The sequence below is a fragment of the Tympanuchus pallidicinctus genome, unplaced genomic scaffold, assembly GCF_026119805.1.
Source record: "Tympanuchus pallidicinctus isolate F22 unplaced genomic scaffold, pur_lepc_1.0 scaffold13, whole genome shotgun sequence".
NCBI lineage: Eukaryota > Metazoa > Chordata > Aves > Galliformes > Phasianidae > Tympanuchus > Tympanuchus pallidicinctus.
The window spans coordinates 17274967-17292137 of NW_026294648.1; the positions used below are offsets into that span (position 1 = coordinate 17274967).

Consider the following 17171-nt stretch of genomic DNA (forward strand, 5'->3'; position numbering starts at 1 on the left):
TCCACGTGCAGCCCCTACTACAACCACATTAAGATATACACAATATTTTATTGACAGCTCTACATCACTTTTTTTTTTTTTCCCCATTCAGTAAAAACAGTGTTTGGGTTTGGTTTTTTGTTTTCTCCCCCCTTTTATGTACACAGTGCTCCCACCCCGCTATTTACAGGCTATGTACAGAGGCAGGGCTAGCTTTTCAACTTCTCCTCCAGCTTCATCATGTCCATGGGGGTTGTCTTGGCGACCTCGAAGAAGACCCTGCAAGGAGTTGTGTGGGGTTACAGAGCTCTGCAGCAGCCCTGGCACCCCCAGGAGAGCCCCCAGGGGCTGCTGGCACACTCACCTGTGCGAGTACTTGGTGCGCACAGCCTTCAGCTTGTCACAGGGCTGGTAGGTGAGCAGAAAATTCAACCTTTTCACCAAGGGGTGCAGATCCTGAGCGCAGTACCCGCTGTAATACTCCAGAGTGGGGGTCTGCGGAGCGACGAGGGGTAAGCCACAGCCAGCCCTGCGCTGTCACCTCGGCCCTCCATCCCTTCCCACGTTCCCACTCTCACCCAGCCACCCAGGTTCTTCATGGTGAGCGCCAACAGCAAGCTGCTGGCAGCCAGCTTGGAGGGACGCTCCCGTGCGTAGTCGTACTCCTGCAGGGTCATCTCACAGAGGAAACGGGCCAGGGTCAGCGTCTCCATCGAGGCACGGGCACACTGTGGGCAGAAGGCTCAGATTTAAGCAGCACCACCCCAGCATCCTTCTTTCTGGGGCACCGGATGCAGATCCCAAGGCCTCAGGTCAACGCCATCACCCCTAACCCTCCCTTCTCTCCCTCCCTTTGTGTCACAGCCCATGGGAGGTGGCCGAGCCCCACCTTGGCAAAGCGCCGCAGGAAGCGGTAGGGGATGGGGATGTTGATGTCGAAGTTGAGGGTGCGGAGGATGCTCGTCTCCATGGCAATGAGCTCTTCCCTCTTGTAGGCATCGTCGCAGATGTACAGGAAGTCATCCACGCACGGAGGGCAGCGCTCCTGCAGGGAGGAACTGCTCAGAACTCATCCTGATAACATTTGGGGGGAGCCTACGCAATTTTCAGGCCTTCTCAGGGTACATCTCCTGCCAGGAGCATCATATCGTGACACCCCGGTACCCTGGCAGTCTCCAAACAGCAGAGAGGAGCCAGGTCTCCAGTAGGCAGGATTCAGCCCTCGGCACAGAGAGGGGCAGCACAAGGATGGGTGAGCCACCCCAGGGCTTTAGAGCCCCAGCGTTCTCCAAAACCCACACCCAAGATTCACCTCGAATTTGGAGGCGATGAGGACAGCAGTGGAGCCAATGAGCTGCAGCTTGTCCCTCATGCTCACCACCTCCACCAGGTAGTGATCCACCAGCTTCACTGCCAGGTACAGTGTCTCATGGTTCAGCTCGAAGTTTTCCTGCAAAGATATGAGGCGACGGGCAAAAGCCTGAATTTCTGGGGCATTCACAGCCTCATCATCAGCATGGGGAAGGGGATGAGGAGGAGCTCTGAACTGGGGACGTTCGTAGGTCCGGAGTGGCTCGCGCCCTATATAAAACATGGGACAAATCCAAGCCCCCTCCCCATGCCTGCCTACCTGCACCTCCACCATCCAGTCCACCAGGATGGCACGCATGTCCCTGCTGATATCTGGCTGCTTCTCCATGTAATCAGGGAGCTGGAACTTTTCCTGTCAAGGCAGCAGAAGTCAGGGACTCCCTCCCAAAATGAGCCCCCTCCCACCCCACGCAGGACTCCCCAGGCAGACATCACTCATCACCCACCTCCCTCTCTCGCATGTAGTCAAAGATCTCCTTGGCATACTCTGCATTGGCATAGGGGTCTCCCAGCTGCTCCTTGTCTATGTCTTCCACCACTGGGACCTGCTGTGTGGAGAAGGCAGCAGTGAGAACAGGCATGGGGAAAGCTTGCAAGAGCTCTTCAGGGTAGCCAAGAGCTCTTCAGGGTAGCCAAGAGCTCTTCAGGGTAGCACACCCTCTCTCCAAGCTGACCCACAGCAGTCACTCCTCTCTTTCCCATTGGAGAGGCTCCTAGGAGCAGGTTTAGCCTCCAGCTCCCATCCCAGCACACTGAACAGCTTCCAGAGATGCCCCAGTACCTCTAGAATAGAGCTGGGGGCCAGGTTACAGCCTGGGGTCCATCACCTGGGACAGCTTCATACCTGCACAGGCTCCTCAGACACAGAATCTTTCTCAGGTTCCACAGGAACATCTGTTGGGGGGGTTTTCCTCAAGGACCTGGATAGGACAAAAACATCAGAAGGGAAACATCTCCTGGGTCTCCAAAAAGCCCCATCTAACTCCTGCCCACCCCCATCCTGCTCACGTACTCCAGCACCCCAGGGAAACCCCAACGCCACAGGGATGGCTGCGAGTGGGTGCTGGTCCCCACACCCTGCTCCCATCTCACCTGGGTACTCACTTTTTCAGGTTGATCTCATTGTTCTTGGCCACTATCGGGGCAGAGGGGGCCCTGGTTGCTTTGTGGGTGGGAGCTTTGACCCCCTCCTTCTTCCCTGTCACTGTCTGGTTCTTGTGAGCCTGGTTTTGGGGGGGAAAAGAGACAAAAACGTAGCAAAGAGATAAGGTGAGGCTCATCTGTGCTTCTGGGGGAAGGGTGGGTGAGGGGGCTGGAAGCACAGCAATGCACTCACATTGGTGATGTCCCCAAACGCTGACCTCTTCTTGGGTCCTCCCTGGGGCGAGGATGGGGAGCGTTTGGCCTGGCAGCCCTCCTCCTGCAACACAGCCAGTGATGTGGGGCTGGGGGCACCCCATAGGGAGCCCAAACTGCCCATAGCCCACAGCCATACCTTCTCTTGGGGGACATTCTCAGTAACAGAGGGCGCCTTGCTGGCTCGGGGCTGCTTGCTGCTCTGTGCCTTGCTGCTGCGTGCCACCGGCATCCTCCTCCTCGGCCTCTGCGAGCAAAGAGGGGGGTGGGCACAGTTATGAGGGGGGGAGGGGATACAAATCTCACCGCACACCCGCAGCGAAAGGGCTGCAGGGCCCAATGCAACCAATAGCAAGCTCAGAGGCGCCCTCCCAGCCCCGCAGAGAGGCCCAAACATCGGGAAGCACCGGGGGGGGTGGGAGAAGCAAAGAGATATGGGGAGAGGGGTGCAGTGGGACCTCCCCACCCCTCCTTCCCTCCACGAGGTCTCGGTGCCTATAGGGCAAGGGCCCAGCTCAGCACCCAGTGACACAAGACGGAGCTCCACACGTAGGTAGGAATAAAACCAGGGGGTCACAAACGGGAATTCCAGGCTAATGCATCCCACCGCCGCTCACCTGCACGCAGCCGCCGCCGGCCCCGGCTCTTTTGAAAGTAGCAGCGCTGCGGCGGCTGCCGGCACTGGTCGAGCCGCGTGGCCAATCAGCGAGCGGGCCGCTCCGCACGAGAGCCAATGGGAACGCCGGGATGGATGCGGTTGCTTAGGGGCGGGCAAAAGAGTTTAAAATTCTGCCTCGCCAGCCAATAAGAAGCGTCGGAGGGGAGGGGGGCGGGGTTACGGCGGTTGGGGGCGGGGCTGGGGCAGTTGGGGGTGGCGTCATGGCGGCCTGGCGGTGTCATGGCGGCTTGGCGGTGTCATGGCGGCGGCGGTGGGGTGCCATGCGCTGCCGGCAGCGCAGCGAGGCCCTTAGCGCCCTGCATGACCTCCTTGGCCTCCACACATCTTTTCTGACACGTGGCCCGAATTCCTGGAAGCTCTGGGGGCTGCATCTCCATCGGGGGGGCTGCAGAGCTGTGCTTGGGCCCAGCGAGGCCTAATGAGGCCCGGTGTCTGTGGTGAACACAGGCTGAGTCTGCAGCTTCCCTACCACTAAAGCCCGACTGAAAACCTCCCCCTGTCCTGTTGCTCTTAGATTATGTGAAAAGTCGCCCTCTTATCTTGTTTACACGGTTCCTTTATTGATGAAATAGCTTTTCCCACCATTGGCCCTGAGGCTCTGAGGCCTGAACGAAGGCGAGCTCGGCTCTGCTCTGACGAGAAGCCCTGAGGGCTGTGCTCCCTGCACAGAAATCCTGTGGGCCACACCACACCCTCACCTGGGAAACGGGTGCAGCCACCTGTGGGCTTCCATCCCCAGCCAACAACTTGCAGCTGTGCAGCAGTGAGCTGCCTGGGCCGGGTCGGTGTCTGCCTGGCTTGATGGGGGGAAGCAGGAATTTCTAGTCCCTGCAGCACCGCCCTCGGGAGGCTCTTGGGTGCTTTGGAGGTGATGGGGAGGATGAGAAGCATCTGCTGGGAGGTGTTTGCTCTGGGATTGCTGCCCTGGCACAGCCTCAGGGTTGAGAGGAGGAGCGAGAATTATCATCTGTGGGATGGACAGAGATGGGTTTTCCTTCCTTTCCCAAGCTAAATCCTTTCCCTTTCCCAGGCTCAAACAGGCCTGACTTGTTGCTCCCCGTGGCCCGGTGCCAGTCGCACGGAGCTGAGCAGCATGAGCAGGATTGGAGTTCAACATTTTGTTCCTCCTCCCCTTTCCACTGTTAATGGCAGAGGAGAGACTGAAGTGGGATAAGAGCTGGTGGTGATGCAGTGTAGGTGGCTGCAGACCATGTGTCCCCCACTGTCCTTTCAGGGCCATGGGAATCCCCCCTTCCCCAGGACCCGGAGCCCATTGGGGATACGCTGGCAGGAGCTTGGGTGTGACAGCTCCATTTCCTGAACTCTGAGCTTCTGCTTTTATTTGCTAAAAAAAAGCAAGCCCATTCCCCAGTAAGCAGGGTTCACCGTCCAGCCAGGGAGGCACAGAGCCAACACTGCACCCGGCACAGCGCCTCGTCCTTCATCTCCTCACTTGGTAGCCGATTTGATCTTCTGGATGGTGTAGGGACTGGATTCCTTGGGCATCCAGATCTCCTCCCCACCACGGCCCTGCTGCTCGGCCGCTCCCTCCATGGCTGCCGTCAGCTCGGGGCCGAAGATGCTCTCCGTGGCACGGTAGGCGCGGGTGAGGCGGCGGAAGGAGGAGTCGGAGGAGCTGTCGTCAGGCAGGTCTTCATCCTGCTCGTCCCGCAGTTTGGTCCTGCTTGCCTCTGAGCGGCCACCTGGGCCCAGCAGAACCTCCTTGGCCTCCCGCAGGAAGGCAGCCTTGGGGCTGACGATGCACAGCAGCACAGCGAGGCCCGCCGACACCCCGCAGAGAAAGTAGAGAGCGACTTTTTCAGGGACATCTGGTGGGGGGAAAAGAGCAAAGAGAGGCATCGGGGTGCACGCCCTGCTGCAACACACAGGGTGCCTGGGCCTGGAGACCCCCCCCACCAACCCAATACTTTGGGGCCACGTACCCCGGAGGTGGGCAAAAGCTGCCAGGGAGCTAGTAAAAATCATCCGGTCTTCCCGGAGCCTGGAGAACCTGGGCCCTTTGTACCAGCCACCTGCAGTGAACAAGGGGACGTGAAGGGCCGCCTCCCCTTGGGGTGTCTATGTGCCAGACCCCCTCTTTTCCCCAGCAGAAAACACCCTTGTTTGCTCTGAGGTGGATTGCTATGAGGTTCTCCATCTCTATTGGGCACGAGATGGTTTCCCCTCTGCTCCCCAAATTACCGTGCATGTAGTTTGAGAGCAGGAAGGGATCCGAGGTGTCTGGGCCCACCTCCTCCAGCAGCTGCTTGGGCACTGCAATGAGATACACCATCCCAAGTGTCACCACCCCTCTTGTCCCCAGGGGTGGGGGACACACAGCCTCCCCAGCCCCGCAGTCCCACTCTCACCACAGGTGTAGGACACCCGCAGCTGCTTCCTCGTGCCGGGCAGGCATGGGTCCCCAAAGTTGGCCTGGTCAGCAGTCACTGTGCAATTCCCTTTGCGGTGGCACTTCTTGGAAACCCTCCGCAGTGCATCTGGGGCCAGGCACTCTGCAGGGACACGGGACCTCTGGCCATCGGCACAGCGCTAAGCACAGCTCCCAGCCACCATTCGGGCTGCGACCCCCTCCCCCTCATACCAATATGGGGTCCCCCGGCGTTGGGGGCGTCGCACTCAGGTTTGCCCCTCAGGAATCGTCCGTAGTGTGCAGAGTAAATGGCCAGGACGGATTTCGGCCTGCAGTGCAGCCTCAGCTCGTTGTTCTCACACACTGTCTTCACCCGATGGTTATCTGGGGAGGGAGGAGGTGGGCAGAGGGTGATACCCTAGGGTGACCCAGCGTGACACCCCAAATCTTCTCCTCTTGCCCAGCTCTGGGTTCCCGTGGGTGCTGCCCACCTGGCCGGCACTTGTAGGATGCGATGAGGTACTTGTGTGTGCCAGGGCAGGGATCCGGCCCGAACACCTGGCTGTGCACCGAGAACTGGCACCACTGCTGGTCCTGACACTCAGCCAGAAGCTTCTGCAGGGCAAAGCGGGGCGGGTGTGAGGCTGGTGGAAGGACGCCGGGCCGTTGTCACCTCTATGCTGTCACCTCTGTCCTGTGGCTGTTGTTGTCGCCCCCACAGTGGCCACGTGGTCTTGTGGGCAATTTTGGTGTCCAAATCCCAAATCAGACTGTGCATGGTGCCCGGGCAGGCACGCACAGCTGCACTGCAGCACAAAATGTGTGCACAGACACTGCTCCGTGCAATGTCTATGCTGCGAGCACGCAGGCGTGCACACTCAGCTTCCTGCAAGATCCATGCATGCAGGCAGGCACACTCATGCGGCTCCAAGCAACACCCTCGTAAGCACGCACAACCACAAAGATCCATGCAATGCCCGTGCAGGCATGCACACTCATACAGCTTCATGGAATACTCATGCACACTGACATAGCTCCGTGCAACGCCTTTGCAAGTAGCTGTGCACATTTCCACTGCCCCATGCAGCACTTCTGCAAGCGCAGCCGCGCACACAGGGCTCTGCGCAACACCCCTGCAGGCATGCGCATGTCTTGCAGCTCCGTGCAACGCCCTCGCAGCCCCAGCCTCGCTCCAGGACGGCCCCGTGCAATGCAAGCTCACGGCCGCAAGATGGGGACGAGGCTTCACGCCGCACCTGGTACCGTCCCCGCTGAGGGGACGTTCAGGGGACGCTGGCTTTTGGTGCTGGCTGAGCTGCAGCAGCGCCACTTCCCAGGGACTCAGCACAGGGGATCCCACGCACCCTGCTCTCCTAGAAATGCCCCCAAAACACAGCCACACACGAGCCCAAATGTCCCGGGACGCTGCCCTTACCAGGTGGGCTGTGGGTGACATGCACTCGGTGCTCTCCTGGGACACGTTGCCGGGGCTGGGGCACAGGTTGGGGCTGGGCACGCGGCGCCCGTAGAAGGCACCCAGGATGCTGATGGTGGTCTTGCGAGGGCACAGGATGAGGAGCTGCTCCCCATCACACGTGTGCACCGTGTGGTTCCGCAGCACCTTGCGTAGGTACCCTGCAGGGGGACACAGCAGTGAGCTGAGGAGGGATCGCAGATGATGGCCAGAATGGTCACCAAGGTCACTAAGAAAAGATGACCAGGAGATGATCAGCGGAAATGGGAAGAGCCCGATGGATGAGAAATTCCCAGCCCACATCCTTCTGGGTGGGCAGAGTTCCCGCTTCTCATCCTGAATTCCCAGCGTGGGGTGTTTCTCTCCTTTAATCCTGTGTAGTTTGTGTCCCAAAGCAACTTATCTTGGTGCTTTCCCTCTGTTGTTTGAAGGCTTGGGGGTGGGGAGAGGGCGATGAGCCTTCCTGCCAGGCAGGATTCAGGGCTCTGGGGGACGTAGGATGCTGAGGGATGAAGGACAGGGAAGGATGCAGGTTGCTGAGGGATGCAGGACACGGGGATGCAGGATGGAGGGTGCTGGGAAGGCGGGGCACAGCCAGCAGCTCCCCAGCCCCCAAATGAACACAAGCAGGTGGGAGAGTTGGCTCCCAGCCCCACGCTTGTCCCTCTGTCCCTCCATCCACAAACCAGTGCCAGGCTCAACCGCACAAAGAGCCCCTTTCAATTCCCCTATGGCCACCAACCCTTCGTCAGCCGCAGCCAGCGCTGCTCCCAGGGGCCAGCAGCATCCAAGGGGACAGCAGAGATGTGGATGGGGTTTGTGCTTTAGAGCAGAGGTTCCTCCAGTGGCAGAAGCATCACAGTGCCTCCACCCAGCACTGACACGCTCTCGCTCAGACGCTGTTTTTTGGGGGGGTGAAGCATCAGCAGGGAGGCTGTGGGCGATTCTCCTCGTGGTGTGACTGACTCAGACCCAGAGTTGTGCCGTCAGCTCTGCCCAGATGAAATCACATCCTCCCCACCTGCCCCACAGCAGCTTTTTAGGTGCTGGGCCAGAGTCAGCGCATCTCCCATGGGATCCCCCACACTCCACAAGCCACCCAGCCAAGCCTGGTTTACACCCCACCCCTCGTGGTCCCCAAATCCCCTGCGCCCCACTCACCGCTGAGCTCCGGGCTGGCCTCTGTCCCTGCAGCCAGGCAGAGGAGCAGCAGGGCCACAACCAGCGTGGCCACCATGGTGCCACCAGTGCTCTCTGCCACTGCCCGGTCCCTGCAGCAGCTGGCGCCGGGGCGGGGGCTGGCACAGCAGTGACAATGGGTCCTTCTGTGCACTGCAGAGCGACTGGGGCCGCTTTGGGCAGCTGGGACAGCACGGGGACAAGTGCCACCGGGAGCAGAGGATGTGTTTTTGAGGGCTGTGCTGCAGATGAAGGAGGGCAGTGGGGTCCCCAGCCTGCACCCCGCTTTCTGCTTATGGCCAGGATACACGCGTGCTTCAGGCTGTGTCGCAGCACATGTCCGGTCATTGAGTGCTGGGGAGGAAGGGAAGGGCTGCCTTGTGCTTAGCAGCAGCAGGAAGCTCTCTTCATTCACAGATTGTTTGCAAAAAGTTCTGAGCTTATCCAAGCTGGGGTGAATGGGGCGCAACAAAAACCCCATTTTGTGCAAAGCTGGTGCTGGCTGCACGGCACCATGGCACGTTGCTGGGCTCATCCCAGCAGCCAGCTCCACCCAAAGGCATCCTGGGGAGGAAAGCAAGGGGGGGCATCTTTCCCATGAAACAGCCCAAATTCCGGGAATGGGGCCTTGGAATGGGTGTTTTGCAATGCCTTCCTGTGTAAGGCTGTCTGTGAGGAGGTGGTGGCGAGCGGCCGGGTTTGCCCTCCACGCTTCCCCAAACCCTCAGCCCCACACCCCCATTGCAGCAGGGTGGGCATCGTGGCATCGTGCTCCTGTCCTGTATCTGTGGGATCCAGCGGGACAGCAGCAAGAAACTCAGGGAGAGGGGAAAAAAAAAGAACCGGAGGGTGGTGAAGACACTTCCTGTAGAAAAAAATAACCCTATTCCCATTGGAGAGGTGATCGAGACGCCTGGGAGGGCGCGATAGCCTGGCTGGGGACCCGTCAGTGCCTCCCTGATAGATGCGTGCTGAGTCACAGCTGGGAGGCCCCGCAGCTTCCCCCTCCTTGCACCCCATCGCTCCTCCCCGCTTCGGACGGGAAGGAAAGGGCGAGCCCCAGTCCCAGCCCACCCCGAGGTGCAGCAGCCGCGCGCCGCAGAGCACAGGCGAAACTCAGCACAGCAGTGAGTGTGCTGTGTCCCCCCGCTGCGATCCCTGCTATGGAGAGCCGGCCGGTGAAAGAGCCCGAGATTGAGCTCTTTGTCAAGGTGGGTTTGGCCAGGTCTGTTTGCATGTGGGTGGTGGGCATTTGGGGTGTCTCTGTGGATCGGCGGCCAGCTGGGTGGCGTGGGGAGCTCCAGAGGATGCTCCGCTCCAGAGGTGGTCGTGCATCCCTTGGAAACTGCGATTGCAGAGAAGCGGAGAGGTGAGCAGCTGCAGAAGTGCAACAAGCAACCCAGCTGGGAAAGCAACAGGAGGGTGGAAGCACAACGCAGTGGGGCTGGGAAATGGAGCGGGTGCCCCGGCGTGGGTGGGATGGGGCAGCTCCTCCGGTCAGCCTTGAGGATAATTCACTAGAAAATGGGCTGGTTTTTTCCTTCTCTTTCCTTTTCTTTCCTTTCCTTCCTTCTGTTGAGCAATTTTTCAAGTGTTTCCTCGGGAACATTCCCACACTCCTGCTCCAAACAAACATCTGCAGCCGCATGCGCCGTCCCTGCTCCCCTCTTTGGATATCAGCACTGGGAAGTGTTACCACGGGCTTCACCCCCATCCCCTCTCCCCAAAGCAACGCTCTCCAGACACCCAGCCCAGGCTGAGCCCAGAGCAATGCTTGAGGATAAGGATTCAGGTCTCACATCTCCTCTTCTGCACCTCTTTTTGCCCCAGGATGGCTTTGGGAAGAGGAAGACGTGCGCACGGCTGCTGTGATGGCGGCAGCACGTCGAGGGGGGTTTTGGAGGGAAGGGAAACAGAAAACAAATTGGCGGCCTCAGGACTTCCCCTAAATCTTAATTTAGCACCAAAAACCCCCTCTTGCACATCCGTTGGCAAACTGACGGACGCGTCGCCCTCCATGCGCTCCGTGCGCGGCGTCACTGCGCAGCCCACCCCGATGTGCCCCCCAGCTCTTTTAGGGAGATCTTTCGGGTGGGTCTGGGGGATGTCGGGGTGATGCAGCTCACAGAGTGCTCCCTCTTCCTCGTGCTGCTTCACTCTGCGTTAAACCACCGGAACTTGTGAGCAACTTTGGGGTTTTGATGCCTCGCGCAGGCGTGGGGCCTCGGGTAGGGGCTGACAGCCTGCACCTCCCTGGCTGCCTTCGTCCATTGGCTTGGGGGCTTTTCCATCATTTGCAGGGTTTCTCCAGCATCTGGAAGGGTTCTTTATCGTCAGGAAGGGTTCTTCCATCATCTGGAGGGATTCTCCATCATCGGGATGGGTTCTCCATCATCTTCAGGGCTTTGCCATTGTCTGGAGGGGCTCTTCCATCATCTAGAGGGATTCTCCATCATCTGGATGGGTTCTCCATCATCTGCGGGGGTTCTTCCATCATCAAGAAGAATTCTTCCATCATCTGGAGGGTTTTCTTCATCATCTGGATGGATTTCTTTACAATCTCAAGGGTTTCTCCACAATCCAGATGGTTTCTGTCATCATCTGAAGGGGTTTCTGCATCATCTGGAGGGGAAAGCAGTGGGCACAGTCAGTGGGGAGCCACAGGAGCTCTTGCTGAGCAGAGGAAGAAGCTCTTGCTGGAGGGGGAAGCAAAGAGCAATGACTTCCTCTCCCTGCTATTTGGTGCCATGAGTGCTAGTGGAGCTTCCTCCTGATAACATTTGGCTCCGAGCATCCTCAGATGGGCTTGGCTAAGGTTTATTTTCTGCTTCCTGCAGAGGCCATCCTGATTTTCATTTCAGGACAGCCTCACCGAGCTACCAGTGCTGGAGGTGCTCCAAGGGATGACATTGGTGTTGGCTTGTAGAGACTGTGGAGAGGGGAAAGGGAGCAGAGATGTTTGATGGCCTAAGGGTGGGGTGGCTGTTTTCTAACCTGCCAGCTCCTCTCAGGACCCCTGCGCCACAACGTTATCCCAAACTCTCCTCCAGGTGGTGGTGGTGGCTGTGCTCCCCAACCCCTTCTCCTCCCTGGGGTGGGCAATGCTCACTCCTCTCGCTTGGCTGCTTTAAGGCTGTGCAGTGCAGCAGACAAAAACAAGCTGTGCTTTTCCTGGCAAACATGAGCACATTTCCCCTCTGAGCCTGGCGTCCCAGCCAAGCTGACCCTCCCTTCCTCTCCCTTGAGCTGTCCATCCTCCTCCACCTCCTCCTCCTCTCCTCCTGGCTTCACCTCAGGGCAGGCTTTGACCTCTCTGCTATCCCCGCAGGCTGGGCTGGATGGAGAGAACATTGGGAACTGCCCCTTCTGCCAGCGCCTCTTCATGGTGCTGTGGCTCAAAGGGGTGAAGTTCAACGTCACCACGGTGGACATGACCAGGTGAGGTGCCAACACCGTGCTGGGGTCAGTCCCTGCCCTCCAGCCACGTGCATCACTTACACATGGGTTTGAGACACCAAAAAGTTGGGGGGGGGGGGCATTTCCCAGAGCCCAAACCCGGCCCAGCATGCGAGCAGGGCGCTCCAGCTGCGCTCACCCCAGCTTTTCCCCCTTCCTTTCTCTGCCCCAGGAAACCCGAAGAGCTAAAAGATTTAGCACCAGGCACCAACCCGCCCTTCCTGCTGTTCAACCGGGAGCTGAAAACCGACTTCATCAAGATCGAGGAGTTCCTGGAGCAGACCCTGTGCCCACCCACGTAATTGCAAACCCGTGTTGAGCAGGGCTGGCCGGATGGGGAAACTGAGGCAGGAGAGCATGCGGGGTGGGGGGACAGCATGGGACAGGGAACAACAGGAGGATGAGCAGCAGGAGGGGGGGGGGGTGAGGATAAGATGGTGGTTTTGCAGCTGGCGATGGCAATTGCTGTCAGGGGACAGGAGGTGCCCCCACCTCTGCCTGCTCGTTGCCAAAGCAAACGCCCTGCTCAAAAGAGGAAATGCTGAGTGCATTCATTGTCATCCTCCTTGCACACGTCAGCCTCGAGCAGCACCCTGGGGTAGCGTCTCCAAGCCCCACGGTTTGTTCCCTATGGCAAACAGCCGTGCTAACGGAGCAGCTGCAGTTATTTAAAGCTCTGCAGCTGCTCAGCCCCCTCCTGTGCCACCTGTGGGTACCACCAGGCATGAGATGTCCTCAGCTGACCTCAGCATCTCCTTCCAGGTACCCGCATCTGAGCCCCAAATACAAGGAGTCCTTCGACGTGGGCAGTGACATCTTTGCCAAGTTCTCGGCGTACATCAAGAACTCACGCAAGGAAGCAAATAGCAGTAAGGAACGGGAGCTGGGGAACCCCAACTCCTTTCAGCACAGCCTGGTAGGGGCTCAGGGGGGGGACCGGGCCCCTGCATGATGCCACGCTTTTCTCTACCCGCCCAGACCTGGAGAAGGCTCTGCTGCGGGAGTTTCAGCGGCTGGATCAGTACCTCACCACCCCACTGCCTGAGGAGATCGACCAGGACAGCATGGAGGACATCACCGTCTCCAAGAGGAAATTCTTGGATGGGGACCACCTGACGCTGGCTGACTGCAACCTGCTGCCCAAGCTGCACATCATCAAGGTAAGGGACACCCAGAGCCAAATCTGGTGTCCTCTCCACACCCAGTGGTGCTGGTGAGGCCTCAGCTTCATTCTTCCCTCCAGATCGCAGCCAAAAAGTACCGCGACTTCGAGATCCCAGCTGACATGACGGGTGTCTGGCGCTACCTCAACAACGCCTACGCCTGTGACGAGTTCAGCCACACGTGTCCTGCAGACGAGGAGATCGTGCACACCTATGCCAGCGTGGCCAGGAAGATGACCTAGCCCCCTGCAGGACATCACCTCCCACCAAACCCTGGCCAACAGAGGGGCTGGGGGAGGGGGGGTTGTGGCATCCCTGCACCCCAGTTTTTGGAAAGAGCGCCTTGCTTTGCAGCCCCCACGTGCCACCAGCGTGGACCGTACCTATGGACTGGTCACCGTGTGGCTGTGGGGGGAACCGTGTCCCCACCCCTACAATTCACATGGCACACGATGGGAAAAGTCAAGCACAAGAGCACCTCTGCTCTTGTGAGGCCCCATCTGTTGTGGAAGAGCTGAGATCTCTCCCAGTGTGTCCCTGAGATGGAGGAGATGGAAGAGATGGCACGTCCCTACAGGGTCCCACCACCACCTGTGCTCAGGCAGTCTCTTCTCCTGAGGCATCCAGACTCCAACAAGCTCTTCCCCTACAATTTATCTGTGGCAATAATCGACAGCGTGCATCCATCTCCTCAATTGGACAGCAGGGCAGGGAGATGCTGGGGACAGCACCAGGGATCTTCTGGTGGCTGGGAAAGAAGAGCTTTGTGGGTTCTCCTAAGAGATCTGCAGCTCCGGGGTATTCCAGCACTTGGCGCTGGCTACGAGGTTCCAACTGGCTCTGAGATCTTGGAGGGCCCCAGGGGAGATGCAGCTCCACCTCCCTGCTCTGCATCAGCCCCTCCCCACCTGAGCTGGAGAGAGGCACAGGCAGAGCATCCTTCTGCTTTCTGCAATGCAGCCCCAGGCAGAAGCTGCTGTGTCCATAGGAGATACCTGGACAGCTTTGGTCCTACCCGCGCTCCCTGGTTAGCATTGTTCCTCCCATTCCACTGCCAGAGAAGTCAAACCCCCAACCTCCCTCCCCATGCCTCCAGATCCTCCCAGGGCTCCCACCAACACAGTCAACCCCCTCCAGCCCCCACGGCCAGCAACAAATACTGTACAGTGAGTGTGAGGGTCCCATGCAGACCCTCGCTGGCAGAGCCACCCGCCAGCTCTCACTGCCACCTCCCTCTTTGCACTAAAAGGTGTGTCCTTGCAAGCCTGCTTTTGGTAGCACAGGTTTTGGGGACTGTTTTTTTTATATTGATGAGTTTTGGGTTGTTTGGTATTGTTTGGTTTTTCTCTTTTTTTTTAATTGTAACTAAAGACAGCAATAAACTCTATTTTAATACGCCTTGCTTGTGTACTGTCAGCACGTGGCCTCTGGGCACAGGGTGGGCAGAGGGAAGGAGGGAAGGAGGGACCTCCCATGCACGCAGGGCTTCTCTCACAGCCTACGTTTGGTGATGCAGCATTGCCAGAAGCAAGCAGGAAGAGAAAGGTGAAGCTGCTGATGTGAGGGGCTGCAGCACTGCTTGGCTGTGGGCAAAACACTCAAAGGAAGGGTGATGCCCACCCATCCCCCCAGCCTTTCGAGTCATTTCTAGCAGCACAGTTAGGGATCTGCATGCCTTTGTCCACACAGTGAGCACCTCTGTCCCACACCACGGTCACCCTCCTGCCCAAGACATGATCCATGCCTCTCCACCCCAAGGTGTGACCAACCTCAATCCCAATCCCTGAACCTTTCACCTCAATCCATGATCCACCCCAAGGCCAACCTTGATTTCCGTGGCCCCTCAGTGGGAGGAGTCCCAGAACCCACTGGGACACGGGCACACACTCCTCATGTTTAGTTGCTGAGGGTCCTGCTCTGTCTCTTCCCTGAAGAGCATCCTCAGCACCTCTCTCCCTCCATGATTGGCCCCACACCAACCCCACCTTCATGCCCAGCTGCCCTCGAGCCTTGGCACCCCTCACTGCCATGAGCTTGATGTTCCTGGCTCTCTCTGTTTGGCACAATCAGAGCCTGCTCCAGGCTCTGGGATGGCTGGAGTCCTGCTGGAGGCTGCTGTCAGCCATAAGAACAGCTGCCCCACCAGCTGGGTCACCTGTTGGCATCGGGTCTGGGTCCAGTGCTGCACAAAGAGGAGGGGAACCCTCCTGGGGTGCCCCCAGTGCGTCTGTCTGTCCATCCCCAGGGGCAGCACATTGCATTTCTCATTGCTGAGCCCCACAAAACCCTTCGGACCTCATTCCAGCCCACACAGATCCCCCTAGATGTCAGCACCACCCTGTGGGGCTGTTGTCACCAGCATTTTGTCACCTGCAAGCTGCCTGAGGACGCACTCTGTCCCTCCATCCAGGTCACCAGCGGAGCTGCTGGACAACATTGGTCCTCATGTAAGATGTGCTTCCACTGACCAGCCTGCAGCTGGACATTGTCATCATCACCCTTGGGATCCAGCTCACCCACTGCTCACTTATTGACCCTGATAAGGATGCTATGGAAGGTGGTGAGGAGCAAACAGCATCTGCAGCCTTCAGGACAGGTGGGGAAAGTTCCCATACCGAGATTCTCTCTGCCATGAAAGTCAGCTCTGTGTCCTGGCAGGCCATGCTGGTGCAGCTGCAAAGGGTTAAGTGCAGCTTGAGGCGTCCAGTTGCTCCTGCCTCGGAATCCAGCTGGCTGCGGTGCTTTCCAAATCTCTTTCACCCATTGCTCCTCCAGCGCCTGTCTGTGCACAGCCCCAGCAAGCTCCCACCACGCTCTGCTGGCTCCGAAGGCATTCCCAAGCACCCAGCTTGGGTATTTTCCCTGTGTCAGACATGTGATGGAGTTGCTAAAGCTCTGGAAGTCCCCGTGAGTCAGCCAGGCAGTGAGAGGAGAGGGGAGGCCGCTCGTTTCCCAGAAACAACAGCAGTGTGCCGTGGTGGGGCTGCGTGCTGCTTGTGCCATTGCTTTTGGGGTAGGTGGGAGCAGTGCTGCGGAGATGGACCCCACTTCTGGTGGGGCTGGGAGCAACATTGAAACAAAGCTCGTGGATCCACGCATCCAGGCCTGTAAGTAATGCAAACAGAGCGACCTGAAGGCGCCTTGAGACATCAACACTGCAGCGAGATGTGGGTGGGATGGGGTCGAGGAGCACCGTCCTCCTGCCACAGCCACCTCGATCCCGTTTCCATCCATCAGATGCCAGGTGCGGATCCCAAAGGCACGCTGACCTTCTGCTGCCTCCTCCCGACTGCCGGCACTTGCCAGGCGTGCCCAGAGGAGGGCACTGCCAGCCCAGCACGTGGGATGGGAATCACAGAACGGCCCGGGCTGGAAGGGACCTCAAGGATCACGAAGCCCCAACCCCCTACTGCATGCAGGGCCACCAACCTCCACATTTCACAGCAGCCCAGGCTGCCCAGGGCCCCATCCAACCTGGCCTTGAACACCTCCAGGGATGGACGGGGCATCACAGCCTTTCTGGGCAGCTGTTCCAGCACCTCACTGCTCTCATAGCAAAGAACTTCCCCCGACATTCAACCTCCATCTGCCCTCCCTCAAATTCCCCTTGTCCTGCTGTCATCTCCCCTTTCCAAGAGTTGATTCCCCTCCTGTTTGCAGGCTCCCTTTAGGAAATGCAGGCTGCACTGAGGTCACCCCACAGCTTTCTTTTCTCCATGCTGAACAAGCCCAGCTCCCTCAGCCTGTCTTCGTAGTGGAGGTGCTGCAGCCCCCCGATCACCTCTGTGGCTCCTCTGGACCCTCTCCAACAGCACCCTGTCGTTCCTGTACTGGGGGCTCCAGACCTGGACGCAGTGCTGCAGATGGGGCCTCACAAGAGCAGAGCAGAGGGGGACGATCATCTCCCTGCTCCTGCTGGCCGCCCTTCTTCCAATGGAGCCCAGGATCCCGTTTGCATTCTGAGCTGCAGCGCACACTGCTGGCTCACGTTCAGTTTTTCACCCACCGGGACCCCAGCTCCTTCTCTGCAGAGCTGCTCTCAAGGAGTGCTGCTCCCTGCAGAACCCTGCCCCCGCTCTCCGCTCTCTGGATGGAGCTCAGCTCTGTGACACTGAGCGATACAAACACCCTCTGCTATCCCCC

At 58.8% G+C, this 17171-nt stretch overlaps 3 protein-coding genes across 7 annotated transcripts; 1 reads left to right on the forward strand and 2 right to left on the reverse strand.

Annotated features, from left to right (window-relative positions):
• Positions 1 to 28: 28 nt before the first annotated feature.
• On the reverse strand, positions 29 to 3427 carry CCNB3 (cyclin B3). Of its 4 annotated transcripts, none has more exons than XM_052672999.1 (12): positions 3324 to 3427; positions 2846 to 2953; positions 2687 to 2770; positions 2455 to 2573; positions 2195 to 2270; positions 1797 to 1898; positions 1610 to 1702; positions 1292 to 1429; positions 869 to 1024; positions 558 to 707; positions 344 to 474; positions 29 to 258 (listed from the first exon to the last, which is right to left on the reverse strand). In XM_052672999.1, the coding sequence occupies exons 2-12, from the start codon at positions 2936 to 2938 to the stop codon at positions 189 to 191; spliced, it is 1212 nt and encodes a 403-aa protein (XP_052528959.1). In that variant the 5' UTR covers positions 2939 to 2953; positions 3324 to 3427; the 3' UTR covers positions 29 to 188. The 4 variants fall into 4 exon arrangements, with proteins under 4 accessions (XP_052528959.1, XP_052528960.1, XP_052528962.1 ...); XM_052673000.1 differs by having other exon boundaries at positions 3288 to 3329; XM_052673002.1 differs by lacking the exon at positions 3324 to 3427 and adding an exon at positions 3254 to 3272.
• A 1269-nt stretch (positions 3428 to 4696) lies between these two features.
• Positions 4697 to 8883, reverse strand: LOC128075868 (protein eva-1 homolog C-like). The gene is given in 9 exon segments (XM_052672998.1): positions 4697 to 5214; positions 5329 to 5418; positions 5588 to 5659; positions 5755 to 5898; positions 5988 to 6140; positions 6248 to 6371; positions 7192 to 7391; positions 8392 to 8487; positions 8490 to 8883. Coding segments are annotated over 9 exon segments (1527 nt in total). The 5' UTR covers positions 8758 to 8883; the 3' UTR covers positions 4697 to 4834.
• A 565-nt stretch (positions 8884 to 9448) lies between these two features.
• Positions 9449 to 14426, forward strand: LOC128075870 (chloride intracellular channel protein 2-like). 2 transcript variants are annotated; one of them, XM_052673004.1, is made up of 7 exons: positions 9449 to 9620; positions 11738 to 11847; positions 12038 to 12163; positions 12628 to 12734; positions 12844 to 13025; positions 13109 to 13231; positions 13948 to 14426. In XM_052673004.1, exons 1-7 carry the CDS (start codon positions 9573 to 9575, stop codon positions 14014 to 14016), a joined length of 765 nt encoding a protein of 254 aa, XP_052528964.1. In that variant the 5' UTR covers positions 9449 to 9572; the 3' UTR covers positions 14017 to 14426. The 2 variants fall into 2 exon arrangements, with proteins under 2 accessions (XP_052528964.1, XP_052528963.1); XM_052673003.1 differs by having other exon boundaries at positions 9452 to 9620; positions 13109 to 14426.
• The last annotated feature ends 2745 nt before the right edge of the window (positions 14427 to 17171 follow it).